This window comes from Sturnira hondurensis, unplaced genomic scaffold (assembly GCF_014824575.4).
Source record: "Sturnira hondurensis isolate 20B ecotype Veracruz unplaced genomic scaffold, ASM1482457v3 Scaffold0022566, whole genome shotgun sequence".
In the NCBI taxonomy this organism is placed as follows: Eukaryota; Metazoa; Chordata; class Mammalia; order Chiroptera; family Phyllostomidae; genus Sturnira; species Sturnira hondurensis.
Genome location: NW_028095197.1, coordinates 10,194,736 through 10,209,404, shown reverse-complemented (window position 1 = coordinate 10,209,404; position 14,669 = coordinate 10,194,736). Strand labels below are relative to the sequence as shown.

At 49.6% G+C, this 14,669-nt stretch overlaps 1 protein-coding gene across 1 annotated transcript in view; it reads left to right on the top strand.

Annotated features, from left to right (window-relative positions):
* Nucleotides 1-14,669, top strand: part of GABBR2 (gamma-aminobutyric acid type B receptor subunit 2) — a 337,904-nt gene that overhangs the window by 129,117 nt on the left and 194,118 nt on the right. The window contains exon 3 of the mRNA XM_037035951.1: nucleotides 2,773-2,943. Coding sequence (XP_036891846.1) covers nucleotides 2,773-2,943 — 171 coding nt within the window. The remainder of the gene's footprint in view (nucleotides 1-2,772; nucleotides 2,944-14,669) is intronic.

The following is a 14,669-nucleotide window of genomic DNA, read 5'->3' as shown; positions in this document are numbered from 1 at the left end:
AATTGTGGACCTGGAACTAATGGGACAATAATGGTAAAGTGTCACCCAGAGTGTGATTCAGAAATCATATCAGAAAACCAGCATTTTCCAAATCCCATTAGGTAAGCATTTGGAGGCATGTGATGGAACGCGCACCATCCCAGGCCCTGAGATAGTTGCTCTCTGGTTTTTCTAGGAGCTCCTTCTCACGCTCGTAATCATCGGAGGCTTGAAGTATTGTTTTAATATCTGGAGAAGAATTGCGAACACTAGGTTTTGGGACACTGCCGAGAGCTTCTCTTCGTTGAGCTCACGACAGGACCTACGTGTCACCTGCAAGTGAGGGTGCTGCTGATGTTTGGGTGGTAGGGTCCTCTTGGTGAATCTCATGGGTGCCATTGGTCCTCTTTTCAGAAAAATGTGTCTCTGCGTGCACATACGCACCCACACAAGCTTTTTAATACAGTTTTGGGGGGCTCATGGACACCTTGAACCCCCCGTGTCCTCTCCAGGCCTCTGTTAGCGGACCTGCAGATGCAGACACCGGGCCACACTAGCTACATCAGCGGGCCCTTCGCAGAATGCAAGTGTTCCTCAGTGGGTCCCGTGGAGATTTTCCTCTCTGTAGGTCTTGCCGATGGGTCCTTATTGCATCCAGAATTTTTTTTAATAGCCATTCTGTCCTTGACCTTTACCCATCTTGGGATGATGCCCTTCTCTGCAAGGATCTTAAAAATTGGTTCCTGGAGGTGTTCTTTTGTTCCAGGCGACAGCAGGCAAGCTGTTGTGTGTCCAGGTCCAACAGATGGGATCTGTTTAGACTGTGGAGCAGACATGGGAGACCCGGGGACCCTGGGTGGTGGCTGTCTGCCTTGGGAGCCAGACTGGGACAAGGGACAAGACTCCACTGCCCCACTCTGCCAGAGTCTTGGGGGGAAGGAATGTTTCTCAGGTAACAAGAGCATCTTCATCTGGCCCCTGACGGAACCAGGACATTATTTCCTTGGGTGCTGAGACGGGACTCTCAGAAGTGATTAGATCGAGAGCTGCTGCTGGGACAGGCACTTGTTTGGAAAGAAAGCCAGGGTGAGCCCGCGTCACCCATGTCCTTTCTGGATCAAAGACTTAAAAGAAACGAAAGAAAGAAGGGAAGAAGGGAGGGGGAAATGACAGATAGACCAGAAGAAGCCATGAAGGATTCTTTCATAATCCCAGAGTGGGAAATATGGCACCTGACCTGAAGACATAAAATGGAAAAATGTATAAATTCAACCAAATTTTAAAAAAAGCTTTCAGATGGCAAAAGACACTATGAGAAACATCAAGGAAAAAAATTCACAAACTGGAGAGGAGGGGTTAGTAACATATCACACAGGGCAAATTTCCTTAATAGAAAAGCTCGTTTCTACCATCTGGGCAGAAAAAGAATTCAAATTGGGAAACAGGCAAAAAATGTGAACAGTTTCCAGAAAGAACCTTGCTCTCCAACGTGGGAAGAGAGACTCACCCTCGCTCAGAATGAGATAAATGCAAATCAGAACTACGAGATCCCATTTTCCCACCATCACGCTGCAAAGACTGAAAAGTTTGACCGGCACCTGGTCCGCATTCGGCTGAGAGGAAGGGAGCACAGAGCTCAGAGGAAGTGTTTTGGAAGAGGTGACATGTAAGCTGGGCCCCGCGGGACAAATCACTAGAATCCAATGTAGCAATTTATTGGCACTTAAAAAGAAGCAATAATAAAGGGGGCTATGGGCAGATTGGACCAGTGCGCGTAAATGAGAACAGACACACAGTGTGGGAAAGCAAACACACAGGGTGTTTACAGCAGCTGGGACAGCCTGCGTCTGAATGCTGCGCACGTGAAAGTCTCCCTTAAACTTAATAAGAAAAGCCATTGCAATAGCACTCAGAAAAGAAATAAAAGGCACGAGAAAGCAATTCCTAAAGTAGCACGTATTACGAGTTAACGGCCACATAGAAAAAAATGAAACATTATGCACGACCACTGAATGTGACGTGGTTCCAGCTTTTCTGTGATAAATCATTATAAAGTCAGAATAATGTTTTATTTCCTCTGTTGACCAGAACGCAGTGAAATTGGCTCTCTAATTGTACCTGACTAGTGGAGCGTAGATTGATACGGTCCTTTTTTTGGAAATAAGTATCAAGTCTTTAAAAGTGCATATCCTTTATCTGGGAAATTTTGTACCATTGATTCTACCCTATTGAAATAGCCTGAATTTTAGGGGGAAAAAAGCTGTGTGCAAGGATGCTTGTGGAATAATGGGACAATAATGGCAAATTAGAAAGGATCTAATGCCCTCAAAGTAGAAATGATTCAGTAAATGATGGTGTGTTTTCCTATACTGGAATATTATGCAGCTGTGTGCATGTTTACAAGGCATTTTTTTTAACAGGATGGCTGGATACTTGCAGGATAGTGTCAAGTGGGGGGAAACCGCCCAATTACATATGTGGAATGGCCCCACGGAACTTTTTACAAATTACTGTGCCTGGGTAAAGGACCAGAAGAAAACGGACTGCAGTGTTAATGGTTCTTTGAGGAGGGGTAAATTATTGGCCCATTTTTTCCTACTTTCTCCTCACTTCATGTTTTCAAAATCTTCTCTTCCATTACAATGTATTACTTTCACAGTAGAAAGGCTTCAAAATGCCTTTCCCCGTGTGCTCATGCCAGGTTGGAACTCAGAGTCTCTGCTGTTCCGGAAGCTCCAGGCTCTGAGCGACGAGGCCCACCTGTAAAAGTGTCCTCCCTTTTGTGTTTTTCAGCTTTCCTTCGCTGCGACCACGCCTGTGCTAGCCGATAAGAAAAAATACCCCTATTTCTTCCGGACGGTCCCATCGGACAATGCAGTGAACCCAGCGATCCTGAAGCTGCTGAAGCACTTCCAGTGGAAGCGAGTGGGCACGCTCACCCAGGACGTGCAGAGGTTCTCTGAGGTACGCTTTGCCGAGAGGACGCGCTCTCCCCGACCTGTTCGCTGCTGTCATCTCTGGGCAAGGGCACGGTGGCTGAATCAGGGATGCACAATGGGCTTTTAAGCACACTTTCATTAGGAGTACCGGAGCGGTTTTACCATTGATGAGGCAGAGCTGGTGGCCAAGGAATTTGATCGTGCATGGGACACGTGGAACCCTCCATCCCAAATAGCTCAGGAGTGATCCCTCCCTCTCCCTGCACCTTCAGCTGGATCGTGTGACTTATTCCCTCCCCATCCCTGTAGGTTTGTTGTCCTTGTTACCGACACTGTATTGATCACCCGAAGTCACCATGTGCCGCCAACAGCACTTCTCCTGGGAGGGGCGTTTTGGGGAGGAGCCGACTTGGAACAAAGACTCCAGGGTCACTGTCAGTTGGGTGGGCTTTTTGTTTGTTTGTTTTAATGGCTTACAAACATACATTATACATGGTGATTTGTTTTTGTTTTCTTGCAAAAAAGAAAAAGGGGAAAAAGCAACGCCAAAATAGACACAGTAAAAACAGAGTTGCCAATTGCCTTAAATCCCGCATTCTCTCCCAAGTGAGCCCCGTTCTCAGGTCAGTGTCCGTCTGCTCAGAACTTCTTGTGTGTTTGTTTAAATCCAATGACTTTATACTGGAGGTTTTGCCTTTTGACCTTACAACAGATCTTAGAAGTTTTGGTTGACGTCATTCTTATGGATGGGCTGTGGTGTTTTATCAGATGGATGGATGATAATTTATTGAAACATCCAGACACCTGTGGACGTTTACAGCTTTTTAATGTCACAGCCAACACCTTCCCACCTAGGCTTGCATCTTGGTAGTAGATTTCTAGAAGTGAAACTACGGGGTCACTTAAAATAATGAGACAAACTGACTTCCACCGAGGCCATCCCAGTGATGCATTTCAAAATGCCCATTTCCCCACACCCTTACTTAGAGTGGATATTATCAAACGTTTAAGAGGTGTTCCCACTCAGATGAGTGCAAAATAGTCTCTTGTCATTCTTCCCATTCTCCTTATAGTTCCTACTTTTCTTTTTCCTTCCACGTGTGTGCTTGGTACTTGGAGCCTCCCAACAAGGCAAGGCGCTCCAGGTGTGCTTAGCTGCCCAAGAGCAACACACGGAGCCCTGTGGGGGGAAGTATGTGAGTCTGATGTCCAGGCCAACCTCAGTGGGAGGAGTTGGAAAGGACCTGCCCCTGCCAGTAGGGGGGGGGGGAGGGCTGGGAGTCACCAGGCCTGATCCCCACTCCAGCCCTGCGCATACCTTTCTGAGATTCTGCCCAACTGTCCCATGGGAAGCAGAGACCGTTCGATGCCTTGCCCTTGGAGAAGTCACCTCTCTTCTCTGAGCTGCAATTTCCTCCCTTATCCCTACAGGATTCTTGCCAAAATAAGATGAGTCATGGATTTGAAAGAGCTTTGTAAACTGTAAAGTTCATGCACAGAGAAGGATGTTTTGGGAGGTGCTTGAGAAGCAGCAGTGCCCAGTCCCCATTGTCTGTGGTCATCCAAGCAAGACAAGCTTTTCCCAGGCCACACTGGCCCTCGTTGACCCCCTCTCTGTTTCTCAGCCCCCAGGGAGAGGCACAAAGGAAACTTGACCTCCAGTGGGAGTGACTCATTGCCAAACACTAAAGAGGCTTTTGCTGGAAGACTGCCCTCCAAGGCAGTGACAAATGCTCTGAAATGAGTTTGGAAGCGGTCGATGGGGGGCAGGGGGCAGTGTGGTCGGTCCCATTGACACGGAACTGTACAGCAATTTGGAGGGACCTGCTTTTCTCCAATAAGGGTCTTCGGCTGTCAGAGCCTGAGGGGCTCTTAGAGATACCTTCCCCAACCCCCTCATTGTATAGGAGGGGAAACTGAGGCCCAGAGAGGGGAGGGAGAGAAGTTCAGGTTTTCAAAGCACCTCAGATGAAAGATTGCTCACAGAAAAGTCAGGACTAAATCCTGGGGTCGGGTCCAGAGTCCCAGTTCAGACTTCCCATTGCTCCTCCTTTCCTTACATTAACTTCCTGCAGCCATCCGGGGACTGAAGGTGACATGGGAGATTTGAAAAACCTGATCTAAAAAGGTTAGAACCCAGCTGAGTCCGGAAGCCTGACCCTCCGGAGTGTTGGTCAGCGTTTTCTCCGTCACACCATCCCCACCCGGGTCAGGTGTGGGCAGTTTGGTAGCACGACTCTGCCCCTGCACAGCTGCGAGGGCCCTCAGCTGAGTTGCAGGGCATCTCAGCAGGAAACCTCTTTTCTGAGGACAGGGTGTTGCTGGGCGGTATTGCTGGCAGGAACCCCTTTCGATTTAAATCTCTCCGCCCAACTGACTCCTGTCTGTACCCAAGGGCTTTGTCATCCCTCTCCCAATGCCTGGGCTTCGCTGCTAGAGCACAGGCCCTGGAAACCGGCCAGGGGCTAACAGCTTTTCGTGAGTGCAGAGGAAACTGGATTCCTGTTATGAAACTGGTCGATCAGCAGCATCAAGCACTTCTGTTCCGGACTGGTGCGCTGGGAGGAATGTCAAATGAAAGCAACCCTGAAGTCAGAGGGAGCTGGGGTGGGGGGAAACCTTAATCCCAAGGAGCTCATTACACTGGGCCTGAAAGGGGCGGAGAGCTGAGGGCCATCCCACTGTGCAACCCGCTGCTCCTTCCAGCCCAGCATCGCTGAGATTTAAGGCCCGTGCATGGAGAGCCAGAGGCTGCTCTGGTCTTGGATCAGACGTGTCCATCTCTCGGCCCAGCTTTGCCAAGTGGTAGCCATGTGACCCACCTAATTCACTTCACCTCGTTGACTCCAGTGTATCAGATCCAGAGCTGCTGCTAGGACCAGCGTCAGCAGCTGAGAAGGTTGAGCTTGTTTCAGCCTTGCTCTCTCTGGATCAAAGATGTAAATGCGGTGAGAAGAAGGAAGGACTTGGGACCAGATGGGCTGATCTCTAAGCCCGGCTTTGCCAAGCAGTGACTGTGTGACAGCAGGCAGTGCACCTCACCTGAGTGATATCCAGTTTCCCTTGTGTGAAGTAGGGAGATATATTATCATCACACGGGCACTGGCAGACGAGAGGGTGAGATGAGAACCCTAGATGAAAGACTCATGCACTCTTGGTGTGCATTAAGTGGACTTTCTCTGTGCCGCTCAGTCAGGAGACAGACTCTAGGAAGGCACATCTGCTCACTCGCAAATCCGCTCACTCAAAAACAACAGCGTAGCCTGTGATGTGCCAAGGCCCTGAGCTTTCAAGGTCCAGAGAGGCATAAACACAGCCTTGGGGTCAGTGGGTGTTAGGCCTCCTCCACAGGGTTCTCATCTCTGGCTGTTCATTAGAATCACCAGGGGAATTTTTTAAATGCAAAACAAAATTAAAATTTCATAAGTTGGTTTTCCCCCTTTTCCCCCCACTTTTAACAACTTTATTGGGATAGTTTATATATGATACAGTTCAGCTATTTTTAGAAAATTTCTAGTGGTTGGGCAACCATCCTCAAGATCCAGTTGAGCACACTCTGGTGGTTCCGCAGACTCCCTCCTGCCCCTTTGTGATCGGTCCCACCCCCAGCCCCAGGCTCATTGGCTGGCTCTTCAGCGCAGGTGGCAGACATCAGGCCTGTGGGCCGGACCACCTTGTTTTAGCTGGCCCGGCGCCTTGTTTCTACTCGGCAGCAGCACCGAGCTCTTGCTTAGCTGTTAAGGAGCAGTTACAGTTATACAGTCCTAAAATTACATTTGGCCCTTTGAAGGCGACTGCGAAGCTGATGTGGCCTCTGGTGAAAATGAGTTTGACGCCCCTGCTCTATAGTTTTGTCTTTTCTGAAAATTTCGTATAAATAGATTTATATAAGGTATTTTTGTGTGTGCTTGGCATAATGTTTTTGAGGTTTATCCATGTGTGTATATCAGAAGTTTTTTTTTTAAGATTTTATTTATTTTTAGGGGAAGGGAGAGAGAGAAAAATCGATGCACTAGAGAAACATCAGTTGGTTGCCTCTCCCATGCCCCCAGCCAGAGGACTAGGCCTGCTACCCAGACATGTGCCCTGACTGGGAATCGAACTGGTGACCTTTCGCTTTGGTGGGATGATGACCACACCACTAAGCCACACCAGTCAGGAGAGAAACTTGTTTCTTTATACAGCTGAGTGTTCCCCTGTATGAATAGGATACATTTTTGAATCACCAGGGAGGCTTTACCAGTCCTGGTACCTGATCCAGCGCCCAGGACAATTCCATTAAATAGCCCCCACATCAGAGCCTGTTCAGGCTTTCCTGGTGATGTCAGTATGCGGCCGGCTGGTGTGGACGTGCTTCAGAACTGGCTTGGGAATTCAGGGTGGAAGTGATGCCCTCTTGTGGTAGGAGCCCTGTGCTCAGAGTAGCCCAGTGTACTTGGCAGCATGGCTGCCCTCAGCAGGCCTGGTGACCGTGGAGTGAGATGGAGAAGGCGGAGAATAGACTTGGTGCAGTGCTGGGACTCTCCCAGGGGGAAGACTGAGTGGGGGCAGGTGGTGCAGATTGAGGGCGCTGCTGACAGGGCGGTCCGTGGGGTCCAGGACGGAGAGGGGTGGGCCCGCAGGTGGCCTGTGGGCTTGGAGGAAGTGAAGTCTCTTAGAAGCTTGATGATGTGGGGGTGAGGGAGCTGGAAGGATGGCGGGCTGAGATCGGAGCTGGAGGAGGGAGGAAGGGATTGAGGAGCCAGGTCCTGCTGTGTGTGTGAACGGCTAAAGCAGAGTCGGGGTACGGATCACCGGCGTTAGGGGCAAAGGAGTCAGAGGTTGAGTGACGTCCACGTGGGCACCACAGATACAGGAAGAAGGCAGGACTTTGGGTGGCAAGGAAGGCCATGAGCAGCAGTACCTTCAAGGACCAGCAGGTAGTAACAGGGGCACTTAGGCTTCTCCCCTGCATCCCACCCCCGTTCCAGGTCCTGCAATCTACTCAGCCATCTTCACCAAGTTACTCTTCTAGTTGCCAATTCTGTGATGCAAGTAGCCAACTCTGCCCCTGGGACAAATCACTCAGCTTTTCCCGCTGTAAGTTAAGGGAGGTAGTCTGGTCGACTCTGAGATTGTTCCTAGCTTAATGAATTTGTGATGAGGGCTCAGAGAGGTCATCTGGTCAATGACCTTGATCCTGCCACTTTCAGGGCTGTGGGCATGAGTATCATTTACTTCTTTGTGCCTCCAAATCTTCATCTGGAAGATGGGATAATCACAGGACTAACTCTTAGGGTCATCATGAAGATTAAAAGTGCTCGGAAACTTAATGTGCTAAGAGAAGTGCCTGGCTCATAATCAGCACCATGTAAGGGGTAGCTGTTATGCATTCCATCACCTGGAATCTGGTTCCTTAGCCCACGGCTGGCCCTCATTCAGGAAGCCCTCTCTATGGCTGGGCCTTGTGCTTGCCACAAGCCCCACGCCCCATCCTCCCCGGGCTCGGGGACTCCCTGCCCCGTCACTGGTGTTTAGGGATCTCAGGCCTTCTGGGGTTGACCTTTCCATCCCAGAGGCCTCCCTCAAGTATAGGGACCCACCGAGGCCCTTGATCTGTTTAAGACCAAAAGGGCACCATCTAAGAGATGCCCCTTCAAAGCACCTGCCCTTTCAGCCACCCACAGCCCTGCCTGGCCCTCTGAAGCCTTCCCCGCTGGCCAAGTCACCGTCTGCCCCACCAAAGGGGTCTCTGGTTACTTCCTCGACAGTTGCCACTTATTATTATGGTGTGGTAGCTTGAGGGACACTCCTGCAGTGGAGAGTAGGGGACCTTGTGCTCACATCTAATCCAGGAGCCCTTTTTCTAGTCAACAGCCTTCCCTACAGCTCTGAGCAGGGAACGAGCCCCTCAGTGTGACTGGAGAGACCCCACCCGGTCCCCTGAGGCTTCCTCCTCTGTCTCACCTTCAGGCACTTTCCCCTTTGGTTCAGCCTCACCTCCACGCTGGCTTCTCCCTGATGTGGGAACGTTCTCTCCCACACCTGGCTCAACCTGCCTCCCCAGGCTGGACCGGGTGTGCCATGTCTGTGCTCCTGTCCCCTCAGGCTCCTCCGGGGACCAGTCTTTACACAGTGCAGTATAATACACCATCTGCTTCCTCGTCAATCACCTGCCGCCATGGGATTGGAGAGCCTTTGTGGACAAGAGCCACGCTGACCTCTCTGACCCCTCCCCCTTCATACTGTTTGGCACGTGTGTGTTCAATAAGCAAACTCTGTCCATTAGGCCAGGTTCTTAGGAGCAAACACAGTGATTTGCCCTCTGTTGTCCTTAGTTTCCTGCACCTAGGATGGTGCAGCGGGGTGGGAGGGGTGCTGAGAAATCCCAGCTCCTGTGCTGAGTCACCGGGGGCCACTGGGACCAAGGGAGGAAGAGACTGGCCACGTCAGCTGGTCACACTCCCACAGAACGCAGTGCAGGCCCTGCTGCTGGCTCTGAACTGGGTCTTTTCTGGGTGAGACATCGCTTATTGGTGGGGAATCTTTTAGAGATCTCACTGGAAAGTTTGCTGGAGTCGGCAGTGACCAGGGACCTGCCACGCAGTTGCTTCTGGGTAGCGCTGGTGTTGGACATTGGCCGTTGGGTATGCACACACTGTAGTTTGTGTCTGAGTGATTTCGCTGGGCTTCGGTGTCCTGGAGGTTCATTCGGAGCTGTCGACCCTTCAGACCCTCTCTTTCCAGGGTCAGGTCACTTTCTAGGGCAGTGGTTCTCAGAGGAAGTACGGCCCCCAGACCAGCAGTGCCCTTGTCACTTGGGAACTTGTTAGAGAACCCACTTGAGGCCTCCTCTCCAGGCCCTATGAATCAGACCCTCTGACACATTTGAGGACCCAGTACCAGAGGCAAGGGCAGCCTCTGGCTGAGGCCTCCACGCTCCTACGACCGCTTTAGCTGAGAAAAGGGTCAGGCTCACTGGGGTGAGGGGTGGGGTGTGGCTGAGCCACCTCTGGTCTGTGTCGCTGCCCCCTCCAGGCTGCAGGATCACCCGGACAGCCCACATATCCACAGACCCTGTAACGTGAGGAGGCCAGGCGACTCCCCACTGATGAGATCTTAACCCTAAAGGCCCTAGTGTCCTGTCTGTGCCCCTATTTTTTTCCTGAAGAACTTACCAGTGCTTTCAGGTGACTCAGCTGCCTGCCCCCAGGCAAGGAACATCCTCTCCTTCTTGGCCTCTCACCTCCGCCTCTGGGAGAGACCTGGCCAGGGGGCCAGCCAGCAGGCACTGCCTTATATGCATCCCTCCTGTGCACACCGAGGCTCTGTCTGCGGCAGCCCCTTGGGCATTTGGGTGTGGGGGTCTGGTATCTCCCAGGGTGGTAAGTATATGTGACATGATTTGTATACAGTTTCAATAGTTAGGTATTTATGTTACTGTATACCAGGGAAAAAGATTACTAGTCCATCAAAACTGCAGGTCATGGATGCTATTGTTTAGGCTGAACCCTCCTTTTAATTTTTATTTACTTTTGAAAGATTTTCTTTATTTATTTTTAGAGAGGAGGAAGGGAGGAAGAGAGAGAAACATCAATGTGTGGTTGCCTCTCATGCACCCCCTACTGGGGACCTGGCCCACAACCCAGGCATGGGCCCTGACTGGGAATCAAACCAGTGACCCTTTGGTTCGCAGGCCGGTGCTCAATCCACTGAGCCACACCAGCCAGGGCTGGAACCCTTATTTTAAAAGTGAGACTGTGTAAAGGAAACTACTAAGCTAGCAAGCACATAGGCAGTGTGCTCATGCCATGAATTGCTGTAAGGGGGTGTTAGAGACGACAGTTTGGGGACCACTGGGATGGGTGAAGGCTGCCAGTTCATTTAATGGATAGGGGTGAGTGAGGGGAGGAGGGTGGTACTGGCAATAGGTATTTCCCTGTAGCCCCAGTTCAATGCAGATATTCAAGGGTAAGACTCAAGGTCAAGGTCAAGAATGGGCCCCACAGGCCTTCAGCCTTCTGAGGCCCAGGCTCCATGGGGCAGACTAAAGCGGCGCTTCTTCCTTCACGTGAGTACCCCCAGGGAGAGTACAGCTCACCAGCAGGCGCCCTGACTGATCTATCTCTTTAGAGCAGAAAGATCCCGCTCCCTTGGGGGAGAAGCTCTGCCCATGAGGCTCTGCAATGTACAGTGCCCCTGCTGTCCTGGTGGCACACACGGCAGCACATCCAAAGCTCTTTGCAGTGGTGGCTGCGGTGGCCAAGCCTTTGAACAAAAAATAGACCTCTGAGCTGGTTGCCTTGTTCTGGCCTAGAGCTTCTGCCCCCAGGAGAGATAGCCCACTATGTTCCTCCTCCCTCCACCCCAAACTCGATGGAGACGGCTGCCCTATCCGAAGTGAGGGAGGAAGACCCTAGGCTTGATGGATGCTCCCTCCTTGAGCCTCCATACTGGGTCCTCAGAGCCCAGCACTCTCCCACCACACATATACCAGTTCTTGAGAGAAAGTAGCTGTCCCGGACCCTGCTCAGAGTGGACGGGGTTTCTTGGCTGTGGGTCTGTGGTGCCCACGCCAGGGTTCACACAGGGCTGGCTGCGTGCAGCTCACAGCTCCCCAGGGCTGTGATATAAGAGGAATATATGCCCCACCCAGGCCGATGGATCCTGGAATGGGCGTGAGTGAGGGCCCTGAAGGAGATCTTAGGCATGGGGATTGGTCCATCCATGGTGACTTCAAAGTCCTTGGCAGGGACACTTCCTCAGGCCTCTTGCATAGCCCCAGGCCTGATTCCCAGAGCATGATGCCAGCCCCAGGAAGCAGCCACTGCACCAGGACCTGAGGTAGGGAAATATAATTATGACATCATCTGCCATTTATGGGAAGCCTACTTGTGCAGGTGATGACATTCAGTCACCCAGCATGGTACCGTCTCTGTTTCGTAGGGCAGACTCACTCAGGAAGATGCTTTGCCAAAGCGTCACAGCCAAGAGGTGGCAGGTGTGGGTGTGAACCCAGGTCTGTGCCTGCCCTTGCAGAGAGGCAGCCACAGGACTGGGCCAGTGTGTCCGCCCACTGCCACCGAAAGCCCTACCCCAGAAGGGAGGACCAACCGACCTGTATCTCCAGGGGAGCTCCTCTTAGTCCTCTGGAATTTTCACCATAGGATTCTGCATTCCATTTTTATTTTTATTGTTTGTCCTCTTGAGTCTCAGAGGCCTGCACTGTCCCTCCACACCTGCTCCTACCTCACTTCCCATGATATTTGGCTCACGGGGCAGTGCATCTTGCAGCGTGTAGGTCCACAGAGCTATTCTGGTCGATTCTGGCTGCAGTTTTCCCCAAGGCCCATCTGCTAGGCTTGAGTAATGCCAGGCAACATGAGCAGAGGAATGGAGTTGGAAGGTATTGGGAGCCTTTAAGAACCAGTGACTAGTCTGTTGCGACTGGGTAGCTCTGTGCACAGGGCGAGAAGTGGGAGAAAGGAAGGATAGTGAAGCCTCTGCACTTGGACCGTACCTTCCAGCGGCAGGGAGTTTCCAAATGAGGGGGGCGAGAGATGGCCGTGATCCTGGGCGCAGATTGGGACAGGCAGCCCAGAGTCTGGGAAACCGGCCAGGAGGTCACTGCAGTAACTTCGAAAGAAAAATCGTAAGACTCTAGTTACTTTCTTACATAAAAACTTCAAATTCTTTGTTTTTATTTTTGCTCCTTTGTTTTCAAATACTAATTATTGTTTTCTAACCATAATATTGATGTGCACTCAGTGCAGAAAATGTGGAAGACACAGAAGAGCACAGAGGGAAATGGAAGGTCAGCCACAACCTGCCCACCGGAAGGTCATTGTTAGCATCGACAGGCGTGCGTTTTGACGGTTTTTTCAATGCACGTAAGCACACGTGTATTGAATGAGCAAATACTTGCTCTCACTGCAGAAATGGCTTCTTCAATTTAGTAATGCAGGGGCATGTTTGCGCAGGCCAGCAGATGCCCTCTACCACCCCGACTCAGCATGAGCTGTCCACTCTGGGCCTGGCGACGCCATGAACAGCCCCTACCCGAGCCACAGCCCCCTCTATGTGTTTGGGGCTCTTTTCCTCCAGTTTCATGTATCCTACAATCTGTGCCCTTCCTTCCTCTATTCCAGTAATTCCACAAGTATTCTGCTCATCGATGATCTTCTTAATTGTTTTCCAGAACAATTAGAGATTTTTTTTTCTTAAAAAAAAAATCATTGCCATCTTGAGGAATTGGCGCTAGCACCGGAGGTGGATGGATATTCTCTGTTGCCATTCTCTCCAATGGCTGTTGACAGTACTCTACCCTGTGGACACACCATAATTACTCAAGGAAGTTCCCGTTGCATGGAGATAGTTGCCAATTTTTTCTGATTACAAAACAATGCAATAAGCTCATACTTGTGCTTTTATATAAACATCTCTGATTATTTTCAAAGGCTCAATTTCTAGAAATAGTGTTTGCACAGTTTGGAACCTTTTGTGCTTGTTGCCAAATTGTCCTCCAGAAAGATCATACCAATTGAGTGTTTCAGAAAAGTATATGAGAGTATTCATTGCCAACTTTGCATATTATTCTCACTTGATCCTTGGCAATTGCAACTTTAATTTGCATTTCTTTGATTACTACTAAGATTGAATTTCTTTTTCACTAGGAATCTTTTTCATTTCTGTTTCTCCTGTTTTAAATTGGCTGTTCATGTTATTGGCACATTTTCTTACTGGAGTGTTCTTTTTCTTACTGATTTATGAGTTCTTTATAAAGTAAGGATATTAGCTTTTGGTCACATTTGTAAACATTCACCTACATTTTCTTCTAGTACTTTTGTTACTTTATTTTTAAGTGTATTTAGTATTTCAGCACATGGCCTCAAATAGCAAGCCTTCCTTTCTCCTGCCCCCACAGTCACTCAATAATTCTTCCAGCACTCAATATGTCTTTTCTTTCTTTTTTTCTTTAAATCTATCTTTTTTTAATCTATCTTTTTAAAATTTTATTTATTTATCTTTAGAGGGGAAGGGAAGGAGAGAAGGAGAGAAATATCAATGTGTGGTTGCCTCTCATGAGTTGCCTGCTGGGAACTGGCCTGCAACCCAGGCATGTGCCCTGACTGGGAATCGAACCGAGATCGTGTGGTTCGCAGGCCCACGCTCAATCCCCTGGGCTACATCAGCCAGGGCTTAATATGTCTTTTCTGATGCACTTAAAATACCTATGTGAAATTTTATCTTTAGAACATAATGTATTACATTTTCCTATATACTGTAAACTAGTTATGTACAGTAGAAATATAATGTAAGCCACATACATGATTTTAAATGTTTTACTAACTGTCTAAAAACTGAGAGATAATAGCACTGGCTGATGTGGCTCAGTGGATTGAGCACCAGCCTACAAACCAAAATGTCATCAGTTCGAATCCCAGTCGGGGCACATCCCTGGGTTGTGGGCCAGGTCCCCTGTTGGGGGCGTGCAAGAAGCAAACTGCACTTTGATGTTTTCCCCCCCCTTCCTCCCTTCCTCTCTCTCTAAAAATAAATAAATAAAATCTTTTTTAAAACTGAAAGGATATAAGTAAAATAAATTTTAATAATATTTAATAATTTATTTAATGCAGTATATCTGAAATATTATCATTTCAGCACATGAAATTAGCCCTTTCAAATGCTTGGGAACCACATGTGGCTAGTGGCCGTCATATTGGACAGTGTGGCTTTGCACTGCTTCTGAGCTTTTAAACTTTGTTCCATTGA